This window comes from Nanorana parkeri, unplaced genomic scaffold, assembly GCF_000935625.1.
Source record: "Nanorana parkeri isolate BGI_ZX_2015 unplaced genomic scaffold, ASM93562v1 scaffold2348, whole genome shotgun sequence".
NCBI classification, from domain to species: Eukaryota; Metazoa; Chordata; class Amphibia; order Anura; family Dicroglossidae; genus Nanorana; species Nanorana parkeri.
In genome coordinates, this window is record NW_017308616.1 from 86,920 (window position 1) to 113,241 (window position 26,322).

General features: G+C 41.9%; 1 protein-coding gene across 1 annotated transcript in view; it reads left to right on the plus strand.

Moving 5' to 3' along the window:
- Positions 1-26,322, plus strand: part of LOC108801482 (myosin-binding protein C, fast-type-like) — a 145,829-nt gene that overhangs the window by 68,887 nt on the left and 50,620 nt on the right. Inside the window, exons 11-16 of the mRNA XM_018573363.1 lie at positions 2,225-2,357; positions 4,502-4,626; positions 5,883-5,988; positions 6,085-6,251; positions 6,344-6,509; positions 26,150-26,256. Of these exons, the coding sequence (XP_018428865.1) occupies positions 2,225-2,357; positions 4,502-4,626; positions 5,883-5,988; positions 6,085-6,251; positions 6,344-6,509; positions 26,150-26,256 (804 nt within the window). The remainder of the gene's footprint in view (positions 1-2,224; positions 2,358-4,501; positions 4,627-5,882; positions 5,989-6,084; positions 6,252-6,343; positions 6,510-26,149; positions 26,257-26,322) is intronic.

Below are 26,322 nucleotides of genomic sequence, written 5' to 3' on the forward strand. Positions count from 1 at the left end.
TTTATCATGGAGGTTTAAATACAACCTTACTATGATACAAACTTTATGTATAAAATATAAACCTTTATTTTTTGACACATTAAGAGGGAAACAAAATATTTTGTGAAAATAAATTGTTTAATATCTGCAAAAAAATACTTTGTCATTTCTATATTTCAGCATCCTAATAGTTATGGTTGCCTCACCTTCTTTGAGAACAAATACAAATTTGATCCTCCTGCCCCTGATCTTATCTCCTGTGCCTGTTTCCATCTCTTATCATTACTAACTGATACAACCCCTCCAACACAACCAAATGGAAATAGGAATTCCAGCTTGCTGTACCTCAAAAGGAGTGGAACTCTATTTGGACATCAGCATCCAATAGCTAGTCAAATGTTATGTTAGTGGAAGAAAAATTTAAGTTTTTACTGAAATGTTACTAAGTACTAACCTGTATTTCCAGAGCACTTTCAACATACCCCTCTACTTGCTTTAGAGGCTGCTCGTGTCCTGCTATTCAGGGCCATCGGTAGAAAAATATTGACCTCCCAGCCATGATGTGAGTAAGCATTTACATATAGTAAACATGACTAAAACAGTCCTGTACATCAATGTATGGAAGCAGTGCTGTTTGACGACAAGGTGGAGCCCAACGCAAATAAAGAACAGCAAACATACTAAATCCTTAAATTTCTGCTGGAGGCATGATATAATTAGTAATATTACTAATACATATGAGCTAAATTATACATGTAGACTTCTTTGCTGCTTTTCATGTAGTAACCTTTCAAAATTTACAAACAATAAAATAAGTTGCATTAGGCTTCATCCACAACTTACTCAAGCCTGGCACCTGTTTATCCTTACATAAACCAGCTGCGTCCATTTTAGATAAACCTCATTCTTTCCGTGACTGAAATGTTGGAACTTTCGTTATATGTGCCCTTTATAGAACAAGCTGCATAATTCCATAGTTTGGCCCCATAATATTGAATGAGGACTAGAATATCCATGTGTATCTGAAGTAACTCTAAAGGCTTCTTTATGACAGCCTAAACATAAATCCAGTATCTATGTGATGCATACGCCTTCTAAAGTCAAGGGAAAAAAAATTCCTTTAACCTCCCTGATTGAGTCAAATCCTTTGTTTGTGTCACATGCATCTTATAGTGGAGGGTTTCAGCAACAGAAGCCGGGCTGCCAATCCAGAAAACAGTGGGCAGGACTAGGTGTAGCCAGGTGTTGATTGACAAACTAAGGGCAGTGACAACGGTGATAACTATGTCCCCGACGTCATCTTTTCATTCCATTGTAGTGCAAATAGCAACAGACTATACGAGGGAGCTGCTGTGAATTAGGACCAAGTCAACATTATTGCCACCCTTTCATAAGAAGCTGCATTAGGTGGACTTCACTAGCAGGACTAATAAGTATTTGGGGGACTTTGCAGGGGGGACAAAAAAAATGAAAGTGAATCACATTTTTTTAAATGGGAGGCCAAAGTTTCATTTTAAAATGTCAGACTCTGCAGATATTTGCAGATGAAAAAAATCTTCATGGCAGATTAGACTTATTTGGGTCTCTAGATGAGTATTCTGTACAGAAAGGTACTTGCTCTATGGCGGTCTGCCTTGCTCATACACAGGCACATTCATAGGATACAGCTGAACTGTCTACTAGACATGTGCACTGCCAAAAAATTTGTTTAGTTTCGTTTCGTTTTAAATTCGGATTTGTGTTATTTCGTTTTTCGGGATTCGGGTGTGAAAGTCAATTCGGATTCGGACGAAATTCGGTAGCGGTAGTTCGAACGTTCGTTTCGTTTTCGGTTCTTATTCGTTTCTTATTCATTTCGTTCATTCGTTTGCAGCAAAGTGACATTTGAGGGGGAAAAAATATTTTTCTCCTTCTCTAATGTCACTTTGCTCCAACGAACGAAACGAATAAGAAACGAATACGTACCGAAAACGAAACGAACGTTCGAACTACCGCTACCGAATTTCGGAAATGGAAATTCGGATTCGTTTGCATTCGTTATGTCTGTAATTCCGAATTTCCGAAAATTCGTCCGAATCTCGATTCGGAACGAAACGAATCGCACATGTCTACTGTCTACAGAGTATGGCAGATCAGAAAGCATGATCAGCAACTGGACTGCTGTCTGTTGTCTATGTCCAACTCTACATACAGATATCTAGATTTAGAACATATTAATTATATGCCTTTGTTTTTTCTTGTGCAGCATTTACACGGAAATTAGATAACTGCTATACAGTAGACAAAGGTCAGAAGATTAAACTGCAAGTAGAGTTGTCAAACCCTGACCTGTCTGTTAAATGGTTGAAGAATGGACAAGCTATAAAACCTAGTGCCAAGTAAGTAAAAGTGAACGTTGTTAAGTTTTGTGTTGCCCCAGTCAGAATTTGTGTTTAATTTTGGAAGATCATTGGTTGATATAGGTAACCACAAATTTTATTTTTAGCAAACATTTTATACATTAGCACCATTTTAATTGGATGAGGTTAGATCTGTTGTAAAAGCCCCAACCACTACTCTCGACATATAGGTCAATGGGAATGCAAAAGCATCTTGATATCCCAATTGCCTGTGGACAAAGGCCCTTATAGTCATTGCACTGGGACATTTAGTCCTATGCATTACCTGTCCTCCCCCATCCTTAAGAATTCCATTTGTCCAGGGAAGGGGGTGCGGGGGTGGGAGGGGTTAGAGTTAGAACTGGAGAAATATCCCCAGGGATTTCTAATTGTTGTTAAAACTACTGTACCCCAAACAACCACACCAATTGTATTTAGCCAAAAACAAATGTGCTCTTAAAATGTATAGAATTTACAGTGATTCAAATTAATGGCTTAAAATATTACTGCTTAAAACCTAGTACATTAACTAAATCATATTTGAGAACATTCCTCCCTTTATGTCTGTGAAGGTTCTCATTTATCCAGGTCATGGTATATCTGTAAAAATAAGTCAAGGCAACTGGACTTGCTGTATTGTTCTTTGACACTTGGGTTAAGATTCATAAACAAGAGTTACAGGCTTTCACTGACCATATCAACTCAGTGGATCATAACATCAAGTTTATGGGGGAAGGTATGCAAAACAACAAACTGGATTTCCTGGACTGTTTAGTAACAGTAGAAGAGGAAGGAGGCAGGAAATAGAGGTCTACCGAAAAGCAACACACACGGACCAGTATCTGCTATTTGACTCCCACCACCCTCTAGACCACAAACTGGGAGTCATCAGAACTCTACACCACGGGGCAGAGAAATTTCCCACCAGAACAGAGGCCAAGAGGAAGGAATTTAAACACCTCAGGGGGGCCCTTAAAACTTGCGAGTATCCAGACTGGGGTTTTGTAAAAACAGAAAGAAGAGGAAAGAATGCCAAGAGTACCAGTGATGGTTAAAAGTATGACAAATGGAAGAATTTGGTCATCCCATATGTAGCTCGGGTGTCTGAGAAACTCATAAGGGTTTTTTAAAAAGCATCACATCCCTGTCTGCTTTAAACCCAGCAATACACTGAGGCAACAACTGGTTCCCTCAAAAGACCCATGCAAAACACAAGATGAACAACATTGTGTATGCAGTCCAGTGCAGTGAGGAGTGCTCAGAATTGTATGTCGGTGAAACAAAACAGCAGCTACTACAGCGTATAGCACAACATAGAAGAGCCAAACCCTCTGGCCAGGATTCACCAGTATACCTACATCTAAAGGAAAAAGGTCACTCCTTTGAAGACAGTCAAGAACGTATCCTAGACAGGGAGGAAGACTGGTTTAAAAGAGGTGTGAAAGAGGCCATTTATGTAAAAATGGAGAAGCCAAGCTTGAATAGAGTTGGGGTGAGACATCTATTGTCTGCCACATACAATGCTGTTTTAACACCTCTCACCTGGGCAGATTAATAACACCTCCTAGCTCCAATTATGCAAATGAAATCAACACCTGGTTGTGATTAACAGATTATGTGGATTGGAGCAACATTCACCATATTTATTACCAGAGAATGTTTGTACAACTCTTTCTGAATTGAGAAAGCTTGGCGGGTGACCAGTGAAATGTCGTCAAGAAAAATACAGCAAGTCCAGTTGCCTTGGCTTATTTTTTTACAGATATTCCTCCCTTTACTAAATGTTATACGTGATTCCTAGATCCATTTGAACTGAGACCCTCTAAAAGCAAAACAAATAACTGTATTTTACAGCTTTATGCAGGTATGATACAGTTCTTTTTCAGGATAAGTATATTTGATAAAAAAACACTAATAGAATTGGTCCCAACACATCGAGAACCTTTGACTTCACATGTAGCTCTGCAAACACAAAGCTCAAGATGAGTAAGCTAGAACATGGAAAGGATCTGTATAAATAGCTAGAGTGGTGGGTGAGAAGGTAAAAGTAAACAGTCTCTGCACAGACCTCAAGTAAAACTGCCTGTGTGACAAGAAGACATTTCACTAAAAATGGAACCATGATTTATTTCTAATGTTTGTAGATACGTATTTGAGAATATTGGTCTCAGACGAGTGCTGACAATTAACAAATGTAGCCTGGCAGATGATGCTGAATACACGTGTGTAATTGGTGATGAGAGGTGTACAACTGAACTATTTGTTAAAGGTAAGTTTAAATTAGCTGTGGACATTTTAGCTGTAATAATGTCTTAAAATAAGGTATTATCCTCTATTACAAATAATAAAATAGCTACTTATAGATTAATACTATGGCTTTTTTGAAATCCTATCAGCAACAGTCTGAATGCATTGCATGAGTGGGTACTGCCTCAGTGTATGTTATCGCTAGTAACTGGAAAACCCATTGTGATAGGATAACTCTAAGTTATGTTCGTAGACGGTATGATACTCAGTCTTATAATCTTTGCAGTAGGTGGATTTTGGTTAACCAGGTTGTAGAAGGCTCTAGAACTATGGCTTAAAGAAACCCCCTTTAGTGAAGACTTTGTATCCACAAATAACCTTAAAGTGTACCCATTTTGCAAACCAAAAATGTAAACTCTATGCACAAGAAGAGAATAGCTAACAGCCTCTGGCTCTAGCAGACTCTAACAATAGTAGAAATAAAACATTTACAGGACATACAAACTCAAGGTGCCTTTGCATAAGGCCATCTCAAATAAATTAAACCTAGAGGATGTCATTGCTGATATTGCTAGCCGACTAGCTGTCATAGTCACAATCTTGCTTCAGTACTACACTGACTTTAATATACTGACCTGGGACAAGAATGTAGAATATTACTTCTGACTCCACTCTGGTTTCCCTGCTCTGCATACTAATGCAGGGTAAGTGACCCAGAAAGTCTGCAACATAACACGAATGGAACTAGCATTTTCAGATGATGGCATTGTTCTGAATAAATGTTCTTACAAGGCAATATGGAAGCCATTTTGGTTAAGCCATTTTGAAAAGACAGACACATGGGGGAATAAGAGTACAGTGAAGTACAACTTTTTGGTCTATTTAAAAATGCTGAGAAAAGTGCTTCTGTTTTGCCATATTTTGCCATTTTCCTTTGCAAATATCACTGTTATTTTACCTATTTCATTGTGGAAACAAGTTATAAAAAGGGCAACTTAGAGGTAAAAAACGATAAATGCACATATTGTCAAATTTACCAAATGACACCATTCCAGTCATGACATTTTGTAAATAGATTGTTTAACTGTTGCCATTTTAAAATTCTTCAAACTTCCTGTGCTGAATGGTGAATAGTATCAGTGTCAAAAATGGCATTCAGACATACAATAGTACATGACTGATGGGTAAAAAGAGCAGTATATAATATTTTTAAAAACAGAAATATTTTCATATAGATAGCCTTTTTTGCAAGAAAAATACTGTTCCTGTGCATTGCAGAACCTCCTGTTACAATTGAGAAGCCACTCGAGGACCAGCAAGTTTTTGTGGGAGATAAAGTGGAATTAGAGGTGGAGGTTTCTGAAGAAGGTGCCCAAGTGATCTGGTATATGTCATATTATATGTTTCTTTTAAAATTAAAATAGAGTATATATGTATAGGCCAGTGTTTATATTAAGTACTGCCTTTATCTCTTTATAAGGATGAAGAATGGAGTAGAGTTAACTCGTGAGGAGACATTTAAATACCGCTTCAAAAAAGATGGCAAAAAACACATTTTAATTATAAATGAAGCCACCAAAGATGACATTGGACGCTACTCAGTGACGACCAATGGCGGAGAATGCGAGGCAGACCTTGTAGTGGAAGGTACAGTGTTGTGGTACCGCACCCATTCCTAAATTATTCTTGCTTGTGTATTTAAGCTATAAAAAGTCTTATTGAAATTATAATGTTTACAGATAAAAAGCTGGAAGTTTTACAGGGCATCGCTGACTTGACAGTAAAGGCAGCTGAACAGGCTGTATTTAAATGTGAGGTTTCCGATGAGAAAGTGACGGGCAAATGGCTTAAAAATGGAGTGGAGATCAGACCCAGCAAACGCATCACAATGACCCATAAGGGCAGGTAATGGTACAAATGTTTATGTAGAATTGTAGAGTTATACTTTGCAGAAAACTGACTATTTGTAAGCTAAAGAAAAACTTCAGCCAACTATTTGTTTTAGTTTTGGATGGGGTATGGATAAAGTAGAACATTTTTATTTTATTGCTCTCTGTGTCCCCATTACATAATATAAGAACTATACTGTTTCCTGGAACTGTGTAATTGCGGGAAAGTATCTTTGTTGCTACAAGCTACAAGTCAGCTTGATTTTAGATATATTTTTGTGTGGTTTGAAAAAACTAAGAGTAGTTTTTTGTAATGTTATCTGCAAAATCAGCCAACTCAGTTTACCTTTTTTTTAGTTCAATATAATTTACTCACAATTCCTTCAAGCCAGATTGAATAGGCAATAGGAAATTGCTGGTTATTCTGTGTTGGGCAGCCTTCCTCTGCACACAGAGGTGTAACTAGAACCTTCAGAGCCCCGGTGCAAGAAACCATGAAGGCCCCTCCCCTAACCCCCCAACGCCATGGCACCACATGGTTAACAGGAAGGCTGCCGAGGTCCCCAGCAAGCGAGGAACCTCAGGCAGCCGCTTGTTTAAAATGTTTGTGCCGGTGTTCTGTCGTTAACGCTGACCCAGTATCTGCGCTTACGTACAGATTGGATTAATGAGGAAACCGGCATTTATTTACAAAGTATTCGCTTGTAATGGTTAATTGTGATCATTAATAATATGCCATCCACAGCAGTAAATGATGGATGGCAGTAAATTATGGATGGCATATTACTAATGGCCACAATTAACAATTTAAATTGTGAATAAATCCTTCGTGTCTTGGCAGCCAGTGGGCGGAGCTACGTGCAGAGGGTCCTTACACAGCAGATTGTGCTGCCTGATGGTGCCTGCAGCGCATTCTACAGGACTAGTGTGACAGCCTCTCCAGCCCGCCGCCCGTACATGCTGCAGGTGGCAGACCGGCAGGGAAGGAGCAGCACAATCTGGGGGGGGCTCTTCTTCCTCGCTAGGCCCCCCAGCAGGAAGAACTCGGAGGGGGCCTCTTCTTCCTCGCTGGCCCCCCCAGCTGGCGGAACGCCAGGGCCCAAATGCAATTGCTACCATTGCAACCCTGGTAGTTCCGCCAGTGTCTGCACACATGGACTCTATGAGACTGACATTGCAGCAGAACTAAATTGGTAATAGATTTATTTTTAGATGATCAGGGGAAAGATCCTCACTATTTTATAATTGGCTTGCTTATTAGAGATGAGCTCATTGTTCGAACTGTTAGACTCAAACATTGCTAGTTTTTGTGTTTGGTGAACACAAAAAACAATCAGGGCGTTCGGCCGTCCATTCACCTGCCGAGAGCCCCACAATGCACTGCGCACCGCACAGTGTATTGTCAGAGCCCTGATTGGCTAAAGCATGGCACCTGACCACAAGTCAGGTGCAATACTTTGCCCAATCACAGCACAGTGCACTGTGAGAGCCTTGATTGGGCAAAGTAATTATGACTCATAGCTAAGTCTAAGCCCCACACTATATAAAGGTGCCCATACACCTTACAATTTATCTGCAGATTTTCTGTGGCCAGATGGAAAAAGTGCAACAGATTGGCCCATGTGGAGATTACTCCATCCACACAGTTAAGTATAGATGGAGGAATCTGTTGCACCTTTTCCATCTGATCACAGAAAATCTGCAGATAAATTGTAAGGTGTATGGGCACCTTAAGGCTGCTTACACTGCAGCCTTATGTAGTGTGTTGCTGGAGTTAAATATGGTGTGTAGCTGTCAGTGTAGTGCAGTGTAGTGCAGGGAAAGCTAACTGGTGTCAGTGTAGTGAAGTGTCAGTGCTTTATACAGCATTTTAGTGCTATGTACAGTGCACTGTACTGCATATAGAATTATTTTTTGTGCTGTATATTCGCTGCCTTTTTTTTTCTTCCTTTGTGTGTCAGTGACAGTACTGGTCTTCCTCCTTCTGCATCACTGGTTTTCTTATTTTGTTTTGTTTTTTATTTTTTTTAAATAATTTTTACTTTTTTTGCAGCAGCAGGTTCTTTTGCTGCCTAATTGGTGTTCCCCCTTCTGTGTTGCAGGTGTTCCCTTTTAGTTTTTTTCTTTTTTAACTTTTTTCTATATGTTTTTGATTTTTTTGTTTTCATAATAAGCCACTGTACAACAGTTTATAGTGCACCAAGCCCCACATTCGATAAAGTATTGCAGCCAAATTTCTGTGGCCAGATGGAAAAAGTGCAACAGATTGGCCCATGTGGAGATTACTCCATCCACACAGTTAAGTATAGATGGAGGAATCTGTTGCACCTTTTCCATCTGATCACAGAAAATCTGCAGATAAATTGTAAGGTGTATGGGCACCTTAAGGCTGCTTACACTGCAGCCTTATGTAGTGTGTTGCTGGAGTTAAATATGGTGTGTAGCTGTCAGTGTAGTGCAGTGTAGTGCAGGGAAAGCTAACTGGTGTCAGTGTAGTGAAGTGTCAGTGCTTTATACAGCATTTTAGTGCTATGTACAGTGCACTGTACTGCATATAGAATTATTTTTTGTGCTGTATATTCGCTGCCTTTTTTTTTCTTCCTTTGTGTGTCAGTGACAGTACTGGTCTTCCTCCTTCTGCATCACTGGTTTTCTTATTTTGTTTTGTTTTTTATTTTTTTTAAATAATTTTTACTTTTTTTGCAGCAGCAGGTTCTTTTGCTGCCTAATTGGTGTTCCCCCTTCTGTGTTGCAGGTGTTCCCTTTTAGTTTTTTTCTTTTTTAACTTTTTTCTATATGTTTTTGATTTTTTTGTTTTCATAATAAGCCACTGTACAACAGTTTATAGTGCACCAAGCCCCACATTCGATAAAGTATTGCAGCCAAGCACTCACATTCTCTAATAACATTTTATAATAAGCCCTACATACTGTCTTAGGGCTTGTTCACACCAAATGCAGACCAGATCTGCATGAGTTTCTGCACATTCAGTGCGGTGTGTTTTGCCGCGTATTTTGCTGCGTTTTTGTAAAAAAAAATGTTTTTTTTTAATTTAATTTTTTTAGTTTAAAATGGGCTTCCAGTGCGTTCCAGTGCGTTTGCATGCATTTTTTATGCGTTTGCATGCGTTCCAGATAAAATAGGGCTTGCTGCAGTTTTTTACATGCTCTGGAACTGAACGCTGCGGTGTGAACTAGACCCCAAATACCATTGGAATACATTGGATGCAGTTTTGATCCGGTCTGTAAGTGCTCTGCTCTGCTCCTGCAACGCGCTTGGTGTGAACTAGCCCGAAAGGCCAACAAGGAGACAGGTGTGTGACAGGTGCATATAATTACAAATCTTTACAGCAGGGCACATTCCTGCGCTCATCAAGAGTAAAGCTGCCCATACACCTTACAACCATTGCACGACTTCCGTTGTGTGATGGTTGTAAGGTGATTAAAATTTCCTACGACCTGCCCATCATGGACAGGCAGATCGTACTTGCGATCATTGCAAGCCCTCCCTGCTGAGGGGAGGGCTTACAGATGATTGCAATGGCGAGTGGGCAGTATGCGTTTGCGCACCTCGGCCTGTGGGGCTTTCGTCTTGCGATCGCGCTACCAACCCGCCGAAAATGGTATGATTTTCGGCGGGTTTTCTAGCGTGTTTGGAAGACGAAAGTCGTGCGAACACCATCTCTACAGTCAAGCACGGAGGTGGAAACATTATGCTTTGGGGCTGTTTCTCTACTAAAGGTACAGGCCGACTTTGCCGCATTGAGGGGCCAATGGACGGGGCCATGTATTGTAAAATCTTGGATGAGAACAGTCTTACCTCAGACAGAACACTGAAGATGGGTTGTGGATGGGTCTTTCAGCATGACAATGACCCAAAACATGCCGCCAAGGCAGCAAAGCAGTGGCTCAAGAAGAAGCACATTAAGGTCATGGAGTGGCCTAGCTAGTCTAGAGACCTTAATCCTATAAAGAATTAATCGAGGGAGCTTAAACTTCGAGTTGCCAGGCGACAGCCAAGAAACCTTAAGGATTTAGAGAAATTCTGTAAAGAAGAGTAGACCAAAATCCCTCCTGAGATGTGGGCAAACCAGGTGTAATGCTCCCTTGTAGTTCTGAGGCTATATTTGGATCACAGCTGCGGACCAAATCCCTCTTTGGTTCCAGGTGTGGCAATCAGTCGTGAATCCCAGGCATCTCTCTCCCTTATAAACGGAGAGTTTGGGATTCTTGCATCATATACCACAAAACAAAAAACAGTAACGCTAGACTTAGAAGTGCTTATTAAATATCATAAGCTAGTTAGGTATCTTGCAAATAATGTTGGTACAAGGCAATCCACTTAGACAGTCTAAACGTAGTAAGGCAAATTAATGGTAATACTTTAACTGGATGGGTAACAGCCTGCTACCAGACAGTATCAAACACAGTACAGTTCCAATTGAAAGCAAACTGAACGGCAGAGAGAAAGTGTCAATGGACAAGATAGGAATCTCCCACAACACTAGTACTTGCTCTTAGTAGTAGGGATCCCCTGGTGTTTTCTGGGTTGGTGGAGTGTCCTGGGCAGTGTTGATCCAGGGTAGCAGAGGCTGTCACAGATAGATGAGAGGGTGAGGCTCCTGGGTTGTTGGGGCATAGAACCCAATAATGGAACGCCCTACCTTAGTTCTGGAGCTCCTTAAATAGTCAGTGGACGCGGAAGTGGCGCTATGCGGCGTGCTGACACTTCCGCGTTCCACCCTGGAACGCATAGGAGCGCCGCCATCGGAAGTGGAGCGCGCAGTATGACGCGGCCGATGCGTTCCAGGCTGGGAAGCAAGCGGCTCGCGGTTCCCAGCCCGGGGTTCCCAGCCGAGGTCGGCTTGTGGGGGTAATGAGCATGAAATCTCCGCCTCAGAAGCGGTGCATGCACCTCTCTAGCGTCCTCCCAAGAGTCCTCCTGAGGACAATAGCCCTTCCAACGGATGAGGTACTGCAATGTCCTCCCTCTTTTCCTGGAATCCAGTATCTGTTCCACCTCGTACTCGGTTTCACTCTGAACCTCCAGGGGTGGAGCCGGTCGAGGAGTCCTCTGAGGGAAAGGATCGGATCTGAATCAGGGAGACATGGAAGGACGGATTTATTCGCAAGTCGTGAGGTAGCGTAAGTTTTACAGCATTAGAATTGATCACCTTCTCAATGGCATACGGTCCAATGAACTGCTTCCCCAACTTCCTCGAAGGAAGCTTCAGTCGCAGATTCTTCGTGGAGAGCCAGACCCTGTCGCCAACTCGATAATCTGGCGGGGGGCGTCTCCTGAGGTCATAGTAATGTTTTTGTCTCTCTTGAGCAAGGCGGAGGTTGTGTTCGAGGAGGTCTTTGGTTTTTGCTAATGTTGTTAAATAATCCACTGTTGAGGGCACGTTGGGTGGAAGAAAGCTAGAATGGAACTGCGTAGGATGGAACCCGTAATTCGTAAAGAAGGGGGTTTGTTGCGTGGAGGAACTAGGTGAGTTGTTGAAGGCGAATTCAGCCAGGGGGAGCAGGTCATACCAATCGTCTTGGAGGTGTGTGGTGTAACACCTTAGGTATTGCTCTAGACATTGGTTGACCCTCTCTTTCTGTCCATTTGTCTGGGGATGATAAGCTGTGGAGTACATATGTTCGATGTGTAACGAAGTACAGAGTGCCCTGCAGAATTTTGAGACGAACTGAGAGCCTCGGTCTGATATGATCCGGGTTGGCAGTCCATGCAGTTTGATAATATGGGAGATGAAGCACTGTGCGGTTTCTTTTAAAGAGGGAAGTTTTTTTAGAGCAATGAAATGAGCCATCTTGGTGAGAAGATCGACAACAACCATGATCGTATCATGTTCTTGGGACGCGGGAAGTTCGATTATGAAATCCAGGGAGATGACCTCCCATGGCCGTTTAGGAATCTCCAATGAGGTAAGCAATCCGTAGGGTGGTGTCCTCTCGTGTTTGCAAGTGGCACAAACCTGGCAGGTGGTAACGTACCGGAGAACTGTCTCCTTTAGGCCTGGCCACCAGAAATGTCTTCTGATCAACTCAAGAGTTTTGGCAACACCCGGGTGGCCCGCCAAGGGAGCGTCATGTAGCATGTGCATCACGGTTGGTTGGAGAGGAGGAGGGATGTAGATCTTTGTACAGAATACCTTCGTCGTCTCTAGTGAGACTGGAGAGGAGCAGTTCTGGGTTACTTGGTATGTTGTTCTTGATTTGCTCCTTAAAAGGGACTGTAGAGCACAGGAACTTATTTGAAGGAATGACAGGAACAGGATTGGTGGGTACACTGTCTTCTTCCAACATTCTAGAAAGTGAATCAGCTTTCCCATTCTTTGCTCCAGGACGGTAAGAAATGATAAAATCAAAACGGTCGAAGAAAAGACTCCATCTAACTTGTCTCGCTGAGAGGGTCTTGCAGGTCTTGAGGTACTGGAGGTTACGGTGGTCTGTAAAAATGGTAAACGGGTACTTGGTTCCCTCGAGAAGATGCCTCCAGTTCTCCAGAGTGGCCTTGATGGCAAGCAGCTCTTTTTCCCCAATCGGGTAATTCGTCTCTGCTGGGGTAAGAGTCCTGGAGAAAACTGCCACGGGGTGAAGAGGGGTGCCAACCCCCATACGTAGCGAGAGTACGCCGCCGATCGCAACTTGAGAGGCGTCTACCTCCAGAACATAATGGAAATCCGGGTTCGGTATTTTCAGGATGGGTGCTGATGTGAAGTCCTTCTTCAGTGAGTCAAAAGCAACTTGAGCTTCGGGGGACCAGGTGAAAGGAGTTTTGGAGCTGGTTAAGGCAGTTAGGGGTCTCACGATAGCTGAGAAATTCCTGATGAACTTCCTATAATAGTTTGAGAAACCAAGGAAACATTTAAAGCCTTTCTAGAGCGAGGAACTGGCCAACTTTGGATACAGTCGGTCTTGGTGCGGTCCATCTCTATGCCTGAAGGGGAGATTACGTATCCTAGGAAGGTGATGACACTTTGTCAACAACACGCATTTAGATAATTTCACGTATAATGCATGAGCCCGGAGTCGGGAGAGAATCCATCGCACATGCTTCCTATGGGTTACTAAATCTTCGGAGTAAATCAGGATATCATCGAGATAGACTACAACGCATATGTCCAGCAAATCTCTGAAGATGTCATTTATCAGGTGTTGAAAAGTGGCAGGAGCGTTACATAATCCGAATGGCATGACTGTATACTCAAATAATCCATATCGTGTTTTGAAGGCGGTCTTCCATTCATCTCCTTCTCTGACTCTGATTAAATTGTAAGCTCCGCGTAGGTCTAGTTTGGTGAAACTCCGGGAACGTTGTAGCCTCTTTATGAGCTCCGGTATTAAGGGGAGCGGATATCGGTTTTTCACCGTCACTTTGTTGAGCGCTCTGTAGTCAATGATAGGCCTGAGGGAGCCGTCTTTATTGTTTACAAAAAACATTCCAGCACTAGCTGGGGAGGTGGAGGACCGGATAAAACCTTTCCTGAGGTTTTCCTCCAAGTATTCCTTCAAGTGTATGAGTTCAGGTTAAGAAAGAGGATAGATCCTCACGGTCGGAATGGTGCTTCCTGGTATCAAGTCGATGGGACAGTCGTATGGCCGATGTGGTGGGAGCACCTCGGCCAACTGCGGACTGAAGACATCTGAGAATTCCCTGTACGGAGGAGGTACGTTGGTTTCAGTAACCTGCATCAAAGTGGTTATGGGATAGCAGGTCTCTTTGCAAAATCCAGAGTTTAGATGAAGAGTGCGTTCCTCCCATACAAAGGTAGGCTGATGGAGTGTGAGCCATGGCAGGCCCAATACAATAGGAAAAATAGGAGATGTAATGACCTCCAGAGATAAGAACTCCGTATGAGACTTACCACAGGAGACTAACAGGGGTTGGGTCTGATAACATATTGGACCCGAGGGAGCTGTAGTACCATCCAAAAAACTGACAGACAACGGAGTGGTGCGTTTTACTTGTGGTATTTTATTTTTTGTAACCAGGCGGTGGTCTATAAAGTTCCCACAGGCCCCCGTATCAATCATGGCGTCCGGGACGATCCTCTCTTGGTCCCACTGTAAGGTTAAGGAGAGAAATACGTAAGCGTGTGGCTGTGTTATGGAAGGGGTAAGCTTACAGATAGGGTGGAAGTTACCTTCGGCCTTGTTGTTCGCCTGAGGACAGGAGGCGACGTTGTGTCTGGGAGAGGCGCAGTAGAGGCAGAGGTGTTTCTCTCGTCTCCTTGCTCTTTCTGTTTGAGTCAGGGGACCCCTGACCACACCGACCTCCATGGGTTCGTCAGGTGGGGACGCACTACGTTGGTATGAAGTCTGGGAATATCCGGAGGTTCGTTCAGACTTCCTTTCTCTGAGTCTTCGATCAATCGTAATTGGTCTCTGAATTATAGCATCCAACGATGGTGGTAGTTCCGCTCGGGCAATCTCGTCTTTCAACGCCTCAGATAACCCCAGGCGGAACTGGTTCCTTAAGCTAACATCGGTCCACTCAGTCTCACAGGATCATCTCGTGAATTCAGCAACATAATCCTCCACGGGTCTCCGGCCTTGTTTGAGTGCCCTGATGGCGGTCTCTGCCGTAAGTTGCTTTGTTGAGTCCTCATAGAGGAGCGACATGGTGTCTAGGAAGCGGGGGAGAGAATTCAGGATTGGGTCTTCCTCCTCGACATAGGTGTCGGCCCAAGCTCTGGGCTCTCCTCTGAGGTAAGAAATCATTGTGAGGACTTTCACCCTGTCATTGGGGTAAGTCCGAGGTCGTAGCTCGAACATCAGTTTGCTAGCATTGACAAACTCCCGGTATCTTCGCCTGTCACCGGTGAAATAATCAGGGGGCTAACCTTAGGTTCAGCAGCTTCTCTCGCCTGAGCTGGCTGGGGGTGTGCTAAGGCTCTTAGGGTCTGATTCTCCTGGCGGATGGCCTGCACCATGAGCGTAAGAGCTTCGACTTTCTGGCTTAGTGAAAGGACGTGTGGGACAAGTTCCGCTGGATCCATTCTATATTCTGGTTCCATTATTCTGTAATGCTCCCTTGTAGTTCTGAGGCTATATTTGGATCACAGCTGCGGACCAAATCCCTCTTTGGTTCCAGGTGTGGCAATCAGTCGTGAATCCCAGGCATCTCTCTCCCTTATAAACGGAGAGTTTGGGATTCTTGCATCATATACCACAAAACAAAAAACAGTAACGCTAGACTTAGAAGTGCTTATTAAATATCATAAGCTAGTTAGGTATCTTGCAAATAATGTTGGTACAAGGCAATCCACTTAGACAGTCTAAACGTAGCAAGGCAAATTAATGGTAGTACTTTAACTGAAAAGGTAACAGCCTGCTACCAAACAGTATCAAACACAGTACAGTTCCAATTGAAAGCAAACTGAACGGCAGAGAGAAAGTGTCAATGGACAGGATAGGAATCTCCCACAACACTAGTACTTGCTCTTAGTAGTAAGGATCCCCTGGTGTTTTCTGGGTTGGTGGAGTGTCCTGGGCAGTGTTGATCCAGGGTAGTAGAGGCTGTCACAGGTAGATGAGAGGGTGAAGCTCCTGGGTTGTTGGGGCATAGAACCCAATAATGGAACACCCTACCTTCGTTCTGGAGCTCCTTAAATAGTCCGTGGACGTGGAAGTGGCGCTATGCAGCGTGATGACACTTCCGCGTTCCACCCTGGAACGCATAGGAGCGCCGCCACCGGAAGTGGAACGCGCAGTATGACGCGGCCGATGCGTTCCAGGCTGGGAAGCAAGCTGCTCGCGATTCCCGGACTCGTTACACCAGGTTACCAACTACAAGAAACGTCTTACGTCTTGCCAACAAGGGTTTCTCCACCAAGTACTAGGTCATGTTTTGCTTGGGGATCAAATACTTATTTTACTCACTGAACTGCAACTCAATTTATAACAGTTGTATTTTGTGTTACTTCTGCATTTTTGGTTGATATTCTGTCTCTATCATTTATAATACACCTATGATAAAGATTATAGACCTTTCATTTGTTTGTAAGTGGGCAGACTTACAAAATTAGCGGGGGATCAAACAATAATTTTCCTCACTGTAATTTAAATTTTTAAAGCAGGGTCCAATCCTGCACTCGTCAAGAATAACTCTGAAGGTTTAGGGTGTGAAGGCACCACCAACACTAAAGGTCCAATGTGCCACTTTACAGGCAGTTGAAGGGGACCCCCCAGCACGATATTTAAAGGAGTTTTTCCTTTTTATGTTTTCACTTTAAAAACTGTATTTTTAAAAAGTGTTTTGTCCCTCAGGGTAGTACCTGACTCGCCAACCCCTTTTAATGGCCAATAACTTGCATATAAGACTTCAAAATGGGGACATTTGATTTTACAAATCCTGGTTTTACACATTCGGGGGGCGTGGCTTGACGGCAGATGTAGCAGGAGCAGACACGCCGCTCTCCCGCTAAAGCCTCGATCTTACAGCAGCACGGAAGGATACTAGTTTACACCAGAAACCCCTTCTTGTTGAACCCTCGATGCTGCAGTGAGAGAGCCGTGGACATAGAGATGACAAGGAAGAAGGAAGCACCAGCCAGAGCCCTGGCTCGACGTGTGCAAGATGGCGCCACCACACCCCACCAGCGTATCACACAGGACCGGCAGAGGGAGGTAGTTAGTCAGCTGGAACAATTCACCCAAATGCCAGGTAAGGACACTTACACTCATACCGGGATGAGCACAGGGAGTCTGGGGGAGGCGGGGTGGGCTATGAAAGGAGCCCAGTCAAATGGGGAGGGTACCCAGGAGATAGAGGGACCTTCTATGACAGCTGGGGCTCTGAACGGTGTACCTCCAGCCCCCCCCACCCAGCAGTTGGTCTCAGTGGGAGAACCCGAGCCGACCCTAAGTGAAGTGCTTAAAGCGGTGCAGGGCCACGTGCAGAGCACACATGGGGAGTTAAATATAACCTGGCAGGAGCTACAGAAAATGAAAGAAACAACATCAGCGTTGGAAAGTAGAGTCAGCTCTTTGGAAGATGAGTTTGCTCCTATTAGGAGAGAAATGCAGGCGATATTGTTGGGGACGGCAACACATTTCAATAGGCTGGAGGATATGAAAAATAGACTCCGTAGAAACAACATATGTTAAGTGGGCCTCCCAGAAACAATTGAAGGTAAAGACACCAAGACATTCCTAAAGAAATGGTTTACAGAGACTTTTGGCTTGGACACTTTTACTTAGTTCTTTGCTATAGAAAGAGCGCATTGTGTACCAATGAGACCATTAGCACCGGGAAGTCCTCCAAGATTGTTTATATTGAGATTGCTGCATTATAAAGATCGGGACAATATTATTATTATTATTATACAGTATTTATATAGCGCCAACAATTTGCTCAGTGCTTTACAAAATAGTAGAGACAGTACAGTTACAATACAATTTATAATACAATTCTCCTTAAAGCTTGAATTAAAGGGCACTATAATGGGTCTAGAGTATGCTTTTATCCGGATTTTTCAGTAGAAGTACAGAAGCAACAAAGTAAATGTTTAATGTATCTGTAAAAAATAAGTAAATGCAACTGGACTTGCTGTATTTTTCTTGAAGGCGGTTCACTGGTCATCCAACCAGCTTTCTCAAATTCAGTTGCCTTGACTTATTTTTTACAGATATACATGACCTGGATGAATGAGAACCTGCGGGCACCACCATCTTGGTGTATACCAAGATCTACTCCAAAATGGCAGAACGTGCCGGTGGCCAATATGGCTGCCGCTCGTTCTGCAGTCGCATTGTGCAGTTTGGGATTCGGGAGGCTCGTTGCCTCCGAATCAGAAACAACATAAAAATGAGTTTCCTTTGATGAAACGAATGAAAAGGTTTTGCGTTTTCATTTGTTTTGTCTGTGTTTGTTTTTTGTTGTGCACATGTCTAATGAAAGGGATTAAGCTCTAATGACAATTGGGTCATTAGCCTAAGGGGACGCTGTATTAAATTTAATAACCTTCCAATTATCCATTGATAACAGCTAAAGTCATGGGATGGGCCTGTTGCTTTCCCGAGAGGAAATTTTTGTATTGTATTTAATGGTTTTTTTTGTCTATGTCTTAGTATTGAAGTTTGTGGTGTAAAAGTTACTGTTGATGTTAGTGGATGGATACTGCTGGTTATCAAAGCCCACAGATGGAATTCCCTCTGAGCTATAGTAAACTATAGAACAAGATATAGATATAGGTCTAAGTTGCATGTAGAATATAGCATAATATTCATAAAGATAGAATAGGGAATCCCGGGCTTTCAGGTACATGAGAGGTCTAGACTATTTCTATAACTATTGTAAATTAGAGTATTAGTATGGTAAAATTTGATTTTATTTCTTGGAATGTGAGAATATTTATTGGAAAGATAAGCTATGTTCTCTGCTTTGAAGCAATATCAGTCTCCTGTGGTCTGCTTGCAGGAAACACACCTCACTGAGGAAACAGTATCTCATCTTGCGAGATCTACTTTTTCGAAAGTTTATCATTCGGTGCATTCCTCATATTCAAGAGGGGTCAGTATATTGATCTCTTCAGCTCTGTATTTTTCCTGCAGGCAGGCCAGGATGGACTCCCAGGGTAGATATATGTTTTTGCTATGCAATACAGAAGGTCTCCAGTGTATTGTGGCAAATATTTATGTTCCTCCACCATATTGCTATGAAGTGCTACGTTGCTTTTCTCAATTCATGGCAATGTATCCAGGGATAACATACATAGCTTTAGGAGATTACAACAATATTATGCATTCAACAAAAGATTGTTTACAAATGAATACTCCTATATCAAGTGGATCACAAACAACATTTGCCAGATGCGATAGATGGGACTGGTGGACGTGTGGTGGATACAGCCAATATTCTTGGAGTTCGGCAACACACCTCTCTATCTCGCATTGATCTGGCTTTATGTTCAGAGGGGTGGTTGACTTACATTGTAGGATCCCAATATGGGACTAGGAGTCTCTCAGACCATTCTTCATTAATAGTCTCAAATAATATTAAGCCATTGTTAGTTAGACCGTCCTGGAAGGTAAATCCATATTTTTTTTTTTTTATTAATTTGAATACGACTACAAGTGCAATTGTGTGGGATGCTATGGAGGCCTTTGTCCGGGGTAAAATCACAAAGGGAATTGCTACCTTAAAAAGTTCATCTCTGGAATGGGAGGCAAAATTATCTCTAGAAGTGAGGGTCGCGGAGGAGGCATTTGTAGCAAATCCTACAGATGCTAGTTTTGCAACATGGAGGGAGGCTCAATCTGTATATATATCAGTGTTACTGTCAAGGGCTGAATCAGGGCCCTTTCTCTCTTCTTAACAATATTTTGAGGAGGGAGATAGCACAAGCGGTTATTGGCAGTGATAGCTAATCCGCAGAGGGAAAGTAATAATGTTCGCCAAATCTGTCAATAAGATGGTAGGTTAACTACAGATTTGCAGGAGATAGTGAAAGTATTTAGTATAGTCTATCAAGAATTATATGCCTCACAAGTATCATACTCTACTGAATCCCTTCGGGACTTCTTGGTATCCATGGAAATTCCAAGTCTCTCTAGGGGAGATCAGGAGGCATTGAATTCTCTGCTAACATTAGAAGGGATACAAATTGCAGTTGTAATTACACCCAATAGAGCACTGGGAGCAGATGATCTCCTTTTGAAAATATATAAGCGTTATGACCAAGTTTTACTTCCTGAACTACTTATGGTATTTAATAGAGCTTTGGAGGAGTGACATTTTCCTCCCTCTATGACAGAAGCAACAATTATAGTGCTTCCTAAACCCGGGAAGGATAAATTAGCAGTGTAATCTTATTGACCTATTTCTCTTATCTGGCCTTATCTATGGCTAGTGCTAGAGAGGTTTGGTCTAGGGCAGAAATTTATTAAGTGGGTTCAGCTATTGTACTATGTACCAAAGGCACATATTCACGTTAATAACTGTTGCTCAAAATCATTTGCTTTGCACAGAGGAACGAGACAGGGTTGCCCCCTGTCGCCACTGCTCTTTGCTTTAGCAATGGAACCACTGGCAATAGCAATAAGGCAAGCAAGAAACACAGTGGGCTTTCGTAGGGGCGAAAGGGTGGATTAAATAGAGTTATATGCGGATGATGCACTTCTATTTCTGGGTGAAGCAGAGGGCTCCCTACCGGCCCTAATGTCTTTAATTACCCAGTTCAGAGTATTCTCGGGGCTCAAAATAAACTGGGATAAGTCGTTAATGTTACCTTTAGACCCTATTCTATATCCAATTCTGGAAAGTGCGTCCCAAATTCAGATAGTAGATCAATTTAAATATTTAAGGTAGTGATACGGGCACGAGTTTCGGAGTATATTGCTCTTAATCTTGAACTGTTATTGCACAGATTTAAACAAAAATGTACTACTTGGAGTAAGCTTCTACTTACTGTGATTGGAAGAGCCAATTTCATTAAAATGATATGGTCTCTACAATTATTATATATACTACGTAACTCTCCTATAGAGATAACACTTCAATGGTTTATTAAAATAGATACTATATACAGTATATAGGAACTTAAAGGGTTTTTAAACCCTTGCATGTTTTTGCATATATCTACTGCTAGCAAGCAGTAGATATAAGCAAAAACATTTTTAAAAAAACTTTTAAATAGGGTTAATACTTACCTGTGTCTTCACTGTGTGCTCCCGTCCAAACATCTGAAGAGTCACGGGCGACCACAAAGGATCTTGGGGCAGGCGCATGCGCAGTTCAGACGTTCGGCCCGGAGACTCGGAGAGACAGACAGTAAGTCTATGGAGCAGCGTGCACCTGTACAGACACCGTGAGGCATGAGTGAAGAGGAGGACAGAAGTGTCAGCGCTGGATCGGAGACCCGCACCCAGCGCTGGAGGGACAGCTGAAAAGGGCAGGAAAGAAGAAGATTAGATTAAAAGACATCATTTAAGGTAAGTCCCTACAGCAGGATTGGGAAGGGGTAAAAATTATTTGACTTTAATGTCACTTTAGCATGGAAAAAAAACAATTCTCGAATAGCATTAACAACCTTGCAGTTACAGAATTATAGGGTGGGAATTGTGCTCTCCCATGCCAGGATGTATTTTTTAGCAGCACAGCTACAACAACTGGTGGGATGGGGGGATAAAATATGGGAAGATCCTGTCCAGGCAATCCTACTCTCTGTATTCTCTACTGTAGTTACCCTATTATATCTCAGATAGAGGCAGGTATTCTCTCCATACGGTCCACAAATTCTACATTTTCTTTAAAGGCAAGAGTGTGGAAAGCTATGAAGGAGGTCATGGGATAAGAGGGGTGTACATCCTTTACACCTATTTGGTATAATTTAGAATTTGTTGAATTGGCAAAATTGACACATTTAGGAGGCTGGATGGATAAAGGTTTACAATATGTCCCGCAGTTGTTTGAGGGTGATAAGTTGAAAACGTTTCAGACTCTGAAAGAAGAGTTTGATTTGCCTAATTCTCATTTTTTTAAAAATATTTACAATTACGACATGCGTTAGAGGCTCAGCGGCAATTTATTTATACGCGTGTCTGCAGTATATATTCGTGTAGATGAAGTCAGAGGTCATCAATAAATAATGTGATTCAAAGAGACCCTGTCACCTCAAGCATATCTAAAAACTTTTTTTTTTGTATTTTGAATAGAGTAGGTAAGTGTTAAAAATATTTATTGGTATCTTTTGCTATTCTGCATCCCACTCAAGAGATTTCTCTTTACTTCTTGTCATGTAGAGCAAATCTCTCCAAAGCATACCTCCCAAATTTAGAATGAGGGATACTGGCACCAGGTGGTGAAACTTGGAACCCTTTACCCTAGGTGCTGAGACATTGGAAAAACCTGGGGACTGGTTGAAATCCCAGGACAGTCCGGCAGAAATCAGGATAGTTTGCGGTATGCCAAAGTGAGGTAAATCTTGGGGTAGAACAGCTCCATTGAAAATAATTGGACGACGACTTCTCGCGATATTGCGCGGCAAATTTGTGCGATATCGCGGTGAAAATTGTGCAATTAAACACCCAGTGTGAATGGGCACTGTAATCCATTAATATAAAATCATATAAAATCTCCTATTTTTACTAATTCCCTCTCCCTTATATAATCCATGATTTGGATTTATAAGCTGAGAGCCAATGTATCTCCTGGCTTAAATGAGGTTCTAAGTTTTAAACCTTTCATTCAAAGCTAAAGTAACTAAAAAAGTATCAACATTGTCAATTACCCATAGAGAGTTATGACATTATCATAAATGTCCAAGGGTTTTGTCTTATAGAGACAAGGGTTCATGGATTCTTAGATAAGAGCTATAGAAAGGCGGATATAGAAACAAACTAACATAGAAATAAGTATTGGATAATTGAGCTTGCATATCAATCTAATTTTGTTTTTGTTGTGGGATAAACATACTGAGTGACCCTAAAGCTGCTGGGGATCGTGTGTTCTAGCTGTGAAACCTAAGTGGCGAAACCATATGGGCATCTGACTGCACCCTTTTCCTCCAGATCATGATATCAAGTATGAATAATAGGGAATAGATAGTGGGAGGATAAGAGTAAGAGTATCTAGAAAAATAATCTGACAGTTTGCTTGAATCACATGAAGGGTTAACACTATGTTTATGTCTGTTGAGTAATGTAAAAATTAGGAGAACACTAATAGCTACATGGGGGATAAGAGCGTTACAAACACACATGTTGGGTGATGTTACACGCCAGTTGGCGTGTTGTATGAGTGCAGTGTAAAAGTAAATATTGGGTTCTATTAGATTGCAATATGGGAGGAACACCTGGCTCTCCAAATAAGGGGTTATAATCATGTAAACACAGTATGATCTATTTATTATTAATAATCATGGATTATATAAGGGTGAGGGAATTGGTAAAAATAGGAGATTTTATATGAAAATGGAATAATGTTATATATTAATGGATTACACTAAATGGGAGGATTCACTGATACCCTATATATGGGTTCTATGAGAATGGTCATGGGTGGATAACTAAATATTGTAGAGGTTAATTTATATTTATTATACTAGAATAAATTAGAATAAGAACATGGGGTACACTAATGATTGACAAACTGCCTATATGAAGATATCGTGAATTAATCAATGAGAAATGACTAACATTGAATATATCAAATGGTAAACGTCAGCAGCAGCATCTAAAGGAGAAATACGGCATTTATTGCTAGCTAAAGTCTGCGATTTGTTGCTAACAAGTGAGCGTGTATACAATCGGAGAGCCTGGATTTAAATAGGAGCGCACGCCTTCCGGTGACATCACATGCCAATTCGGCGTGGTGATACCGGAAGGTGGGGGCACATAAAAAGCAGTGGAGAGATAGTGAAGGAAGAGACAGAGGAGAAAGATGGAGATGCGTGGCAGCAGTGAAACTATATGAGAGGAAGGAGGGCAAAGTGGCTGAGTACTGGGTAGGTGCATATGAGATTTTGTTACACATAATTTTGAATTGAGGGGAACACTGGAAAACTCTGTAAGGGGAATTAAGTAATGAATATTGGAGTGATAGGGTGGAGATATAGGGAATAATGTGTGAACTAGTCGAGTGTGTGAAATGTTTATGATGTGCATTTGGAACACTGGGTCATACTATTTAAGATGGGATATCATGGGTATACACTGAGAGCACTATTATGGTCACATATTTAATCCAATAAAGGCTACACAGTGTGGAGTCAATTAAGATATAGATTGGGGGTATTGCATATGATTGGTTAAACTTCTGTGAGTATCATCGTATTGATCATTTATATCACACATGATGGGATTATATAAGGGCAATTAAAAACTCAATAATCATATTATAGATCCTCAAGATACGCTGCTTAATGTGCACCTATGGTTTTGCCACTTTGATTCTGAGAGAAGTAGGACTTCTATCCTCCTGTCTTGGAATTAGTATTGCAGTTGGTCCCGAATCCCCGGGTAAGTGGGGGGTTGAGACTTGGTAAATGTGCCACAATGAACAAAATATATAACAATGCAATTGATATCAACATGAATATATTATTAAAAATGAATTATGTATATTTATAACCAGATTCTTGCTTACTGAAGAAGCATACGTGTGAAACGTGTTGGAAGGTTATCGTTCATTGCATCAATCTTATGGAAAGAATACATTCATTTAATTTGGATGGCATGTATAAATAAATGTTTAAATGTACAATATGCTATTTATCTAAATCATGCAAGAATCAGGGAAATAATTGTTATGATGTTTTGTATATATATTTATGAATTTTAATCTCTAAAATAAATTTGTGAAAAAAGTGTAATGAAAATCTGACACTTCTTAAAGCCCCATCACTACTATATGTAGTCGTTTGAAAGTCTTATACTGTAATTTATATGGGGCAACATCTATAATAGTCAGGGGCCAACAGGCATCTTTTGGCCCAGGGGGCAAGTACAACTCAGAGGCCCATGGTGCAGCGACTTGGCTCCCCGTTCTGCTCTCCCTCTTCCCCTGCCTTCTCCCCACCCCACTTGCCACTTTTGCCATCCATGTAACAGTAGTGTGAATAGTCCGGTGACATGAGGACTCTTTGGGAAGTCCAGGAAAGTGGTGGTTGACCAGGGGATTGTGCTCTCCTCCAGCTGGGCTCCCCACACGGTTCCAGCCTCACTCCACTCCATGTCTAGTTCTTAAGCACTCTTGCCCGCTGTAGGCAGAGGTTAGTGGTATAACACAGAGGACAGTGGTGTAACACAGAGTGCAGAGTTCTGTTGTAATGTAGAGGGGGCAGAGTTGTTGCTTGTATGTAATGAGATGAAGCCTCATTGTGCCTTTCCTTCTCTCCAGGACCCGCTCTCCTGAAATATCCAGCCATCCAATGGTAGTTCCTCCCTCCCAGCCTATAGTAGTTGAAGTGGGCGGTAAAGGATGCAGGTGGCTGTCAAGGGGCTCAAGCAGTGAACCAGGCAGGCACCATGGGTAGCCAAATGCTTTTTCTCCTCGGTCCCTGCAGAAGCAGAACTGTCAAGTGGGGAGAGCTGACATGGGAGATCGCCACTGTGGGGGTGGCCTTTTTTAAGGGTAATCAAAGGGTCAGGGGGCAATTACCACCCTGCCCCTGGCCCTGTCTGCCCCTGGTAATAGTGCTCTCCCACCACCAACAGGCCAACTTGTTAGTCTGTTTCAGAGCTTAAATAGGGTTAATTACCTTATTCTCTCTTTGTAGCAGTGTTTGAGTCTGGCAGTTGGGCAAGCACTACATCCTATGAGGTCATATGCTCCCAGATACCAGGTACCAGGTATTTTTGACAGTTCTGAGAGACGAACAAAGAGGTCAGAAGGTAAAGCAAAGAAATCGGTGGTATTGAGGGGATTTCTACAATTTGTATGTGCAAAATCACAGACTCTTTTTTTTATATTTACTTTACTATACAAGGTTCCTTGCTTAAATATATTTTCCTTCCTGTAAAGACCTTAAAAGGATCACTGATTTTATACATGAAAGGCTCGTCTTAGAATTGTGGTTAAAGTTGCTGTTGCCCAGGTTAACTGTTTGGATAATCCATTCATTTCTGAGTATATCATAGGGAATTTATCTGTAAAAATTAAAGTATTTACTATCAAATAATTATTTAATCTCTTCTATTAATCCAGAATCCACAAGTTAATTGTTGATGATGTCAGGCCAGAAGATGAAGCAGATTACACATTTGTCCCTGATGGATATGCCTTGTCTCTGTCTGCCAAGCTCAACTTCCTTGGTAATATATGCTTTAATTTTTTTAAGCATTTGAAGCATTTGTGTTTATATACAGATATATACAGTA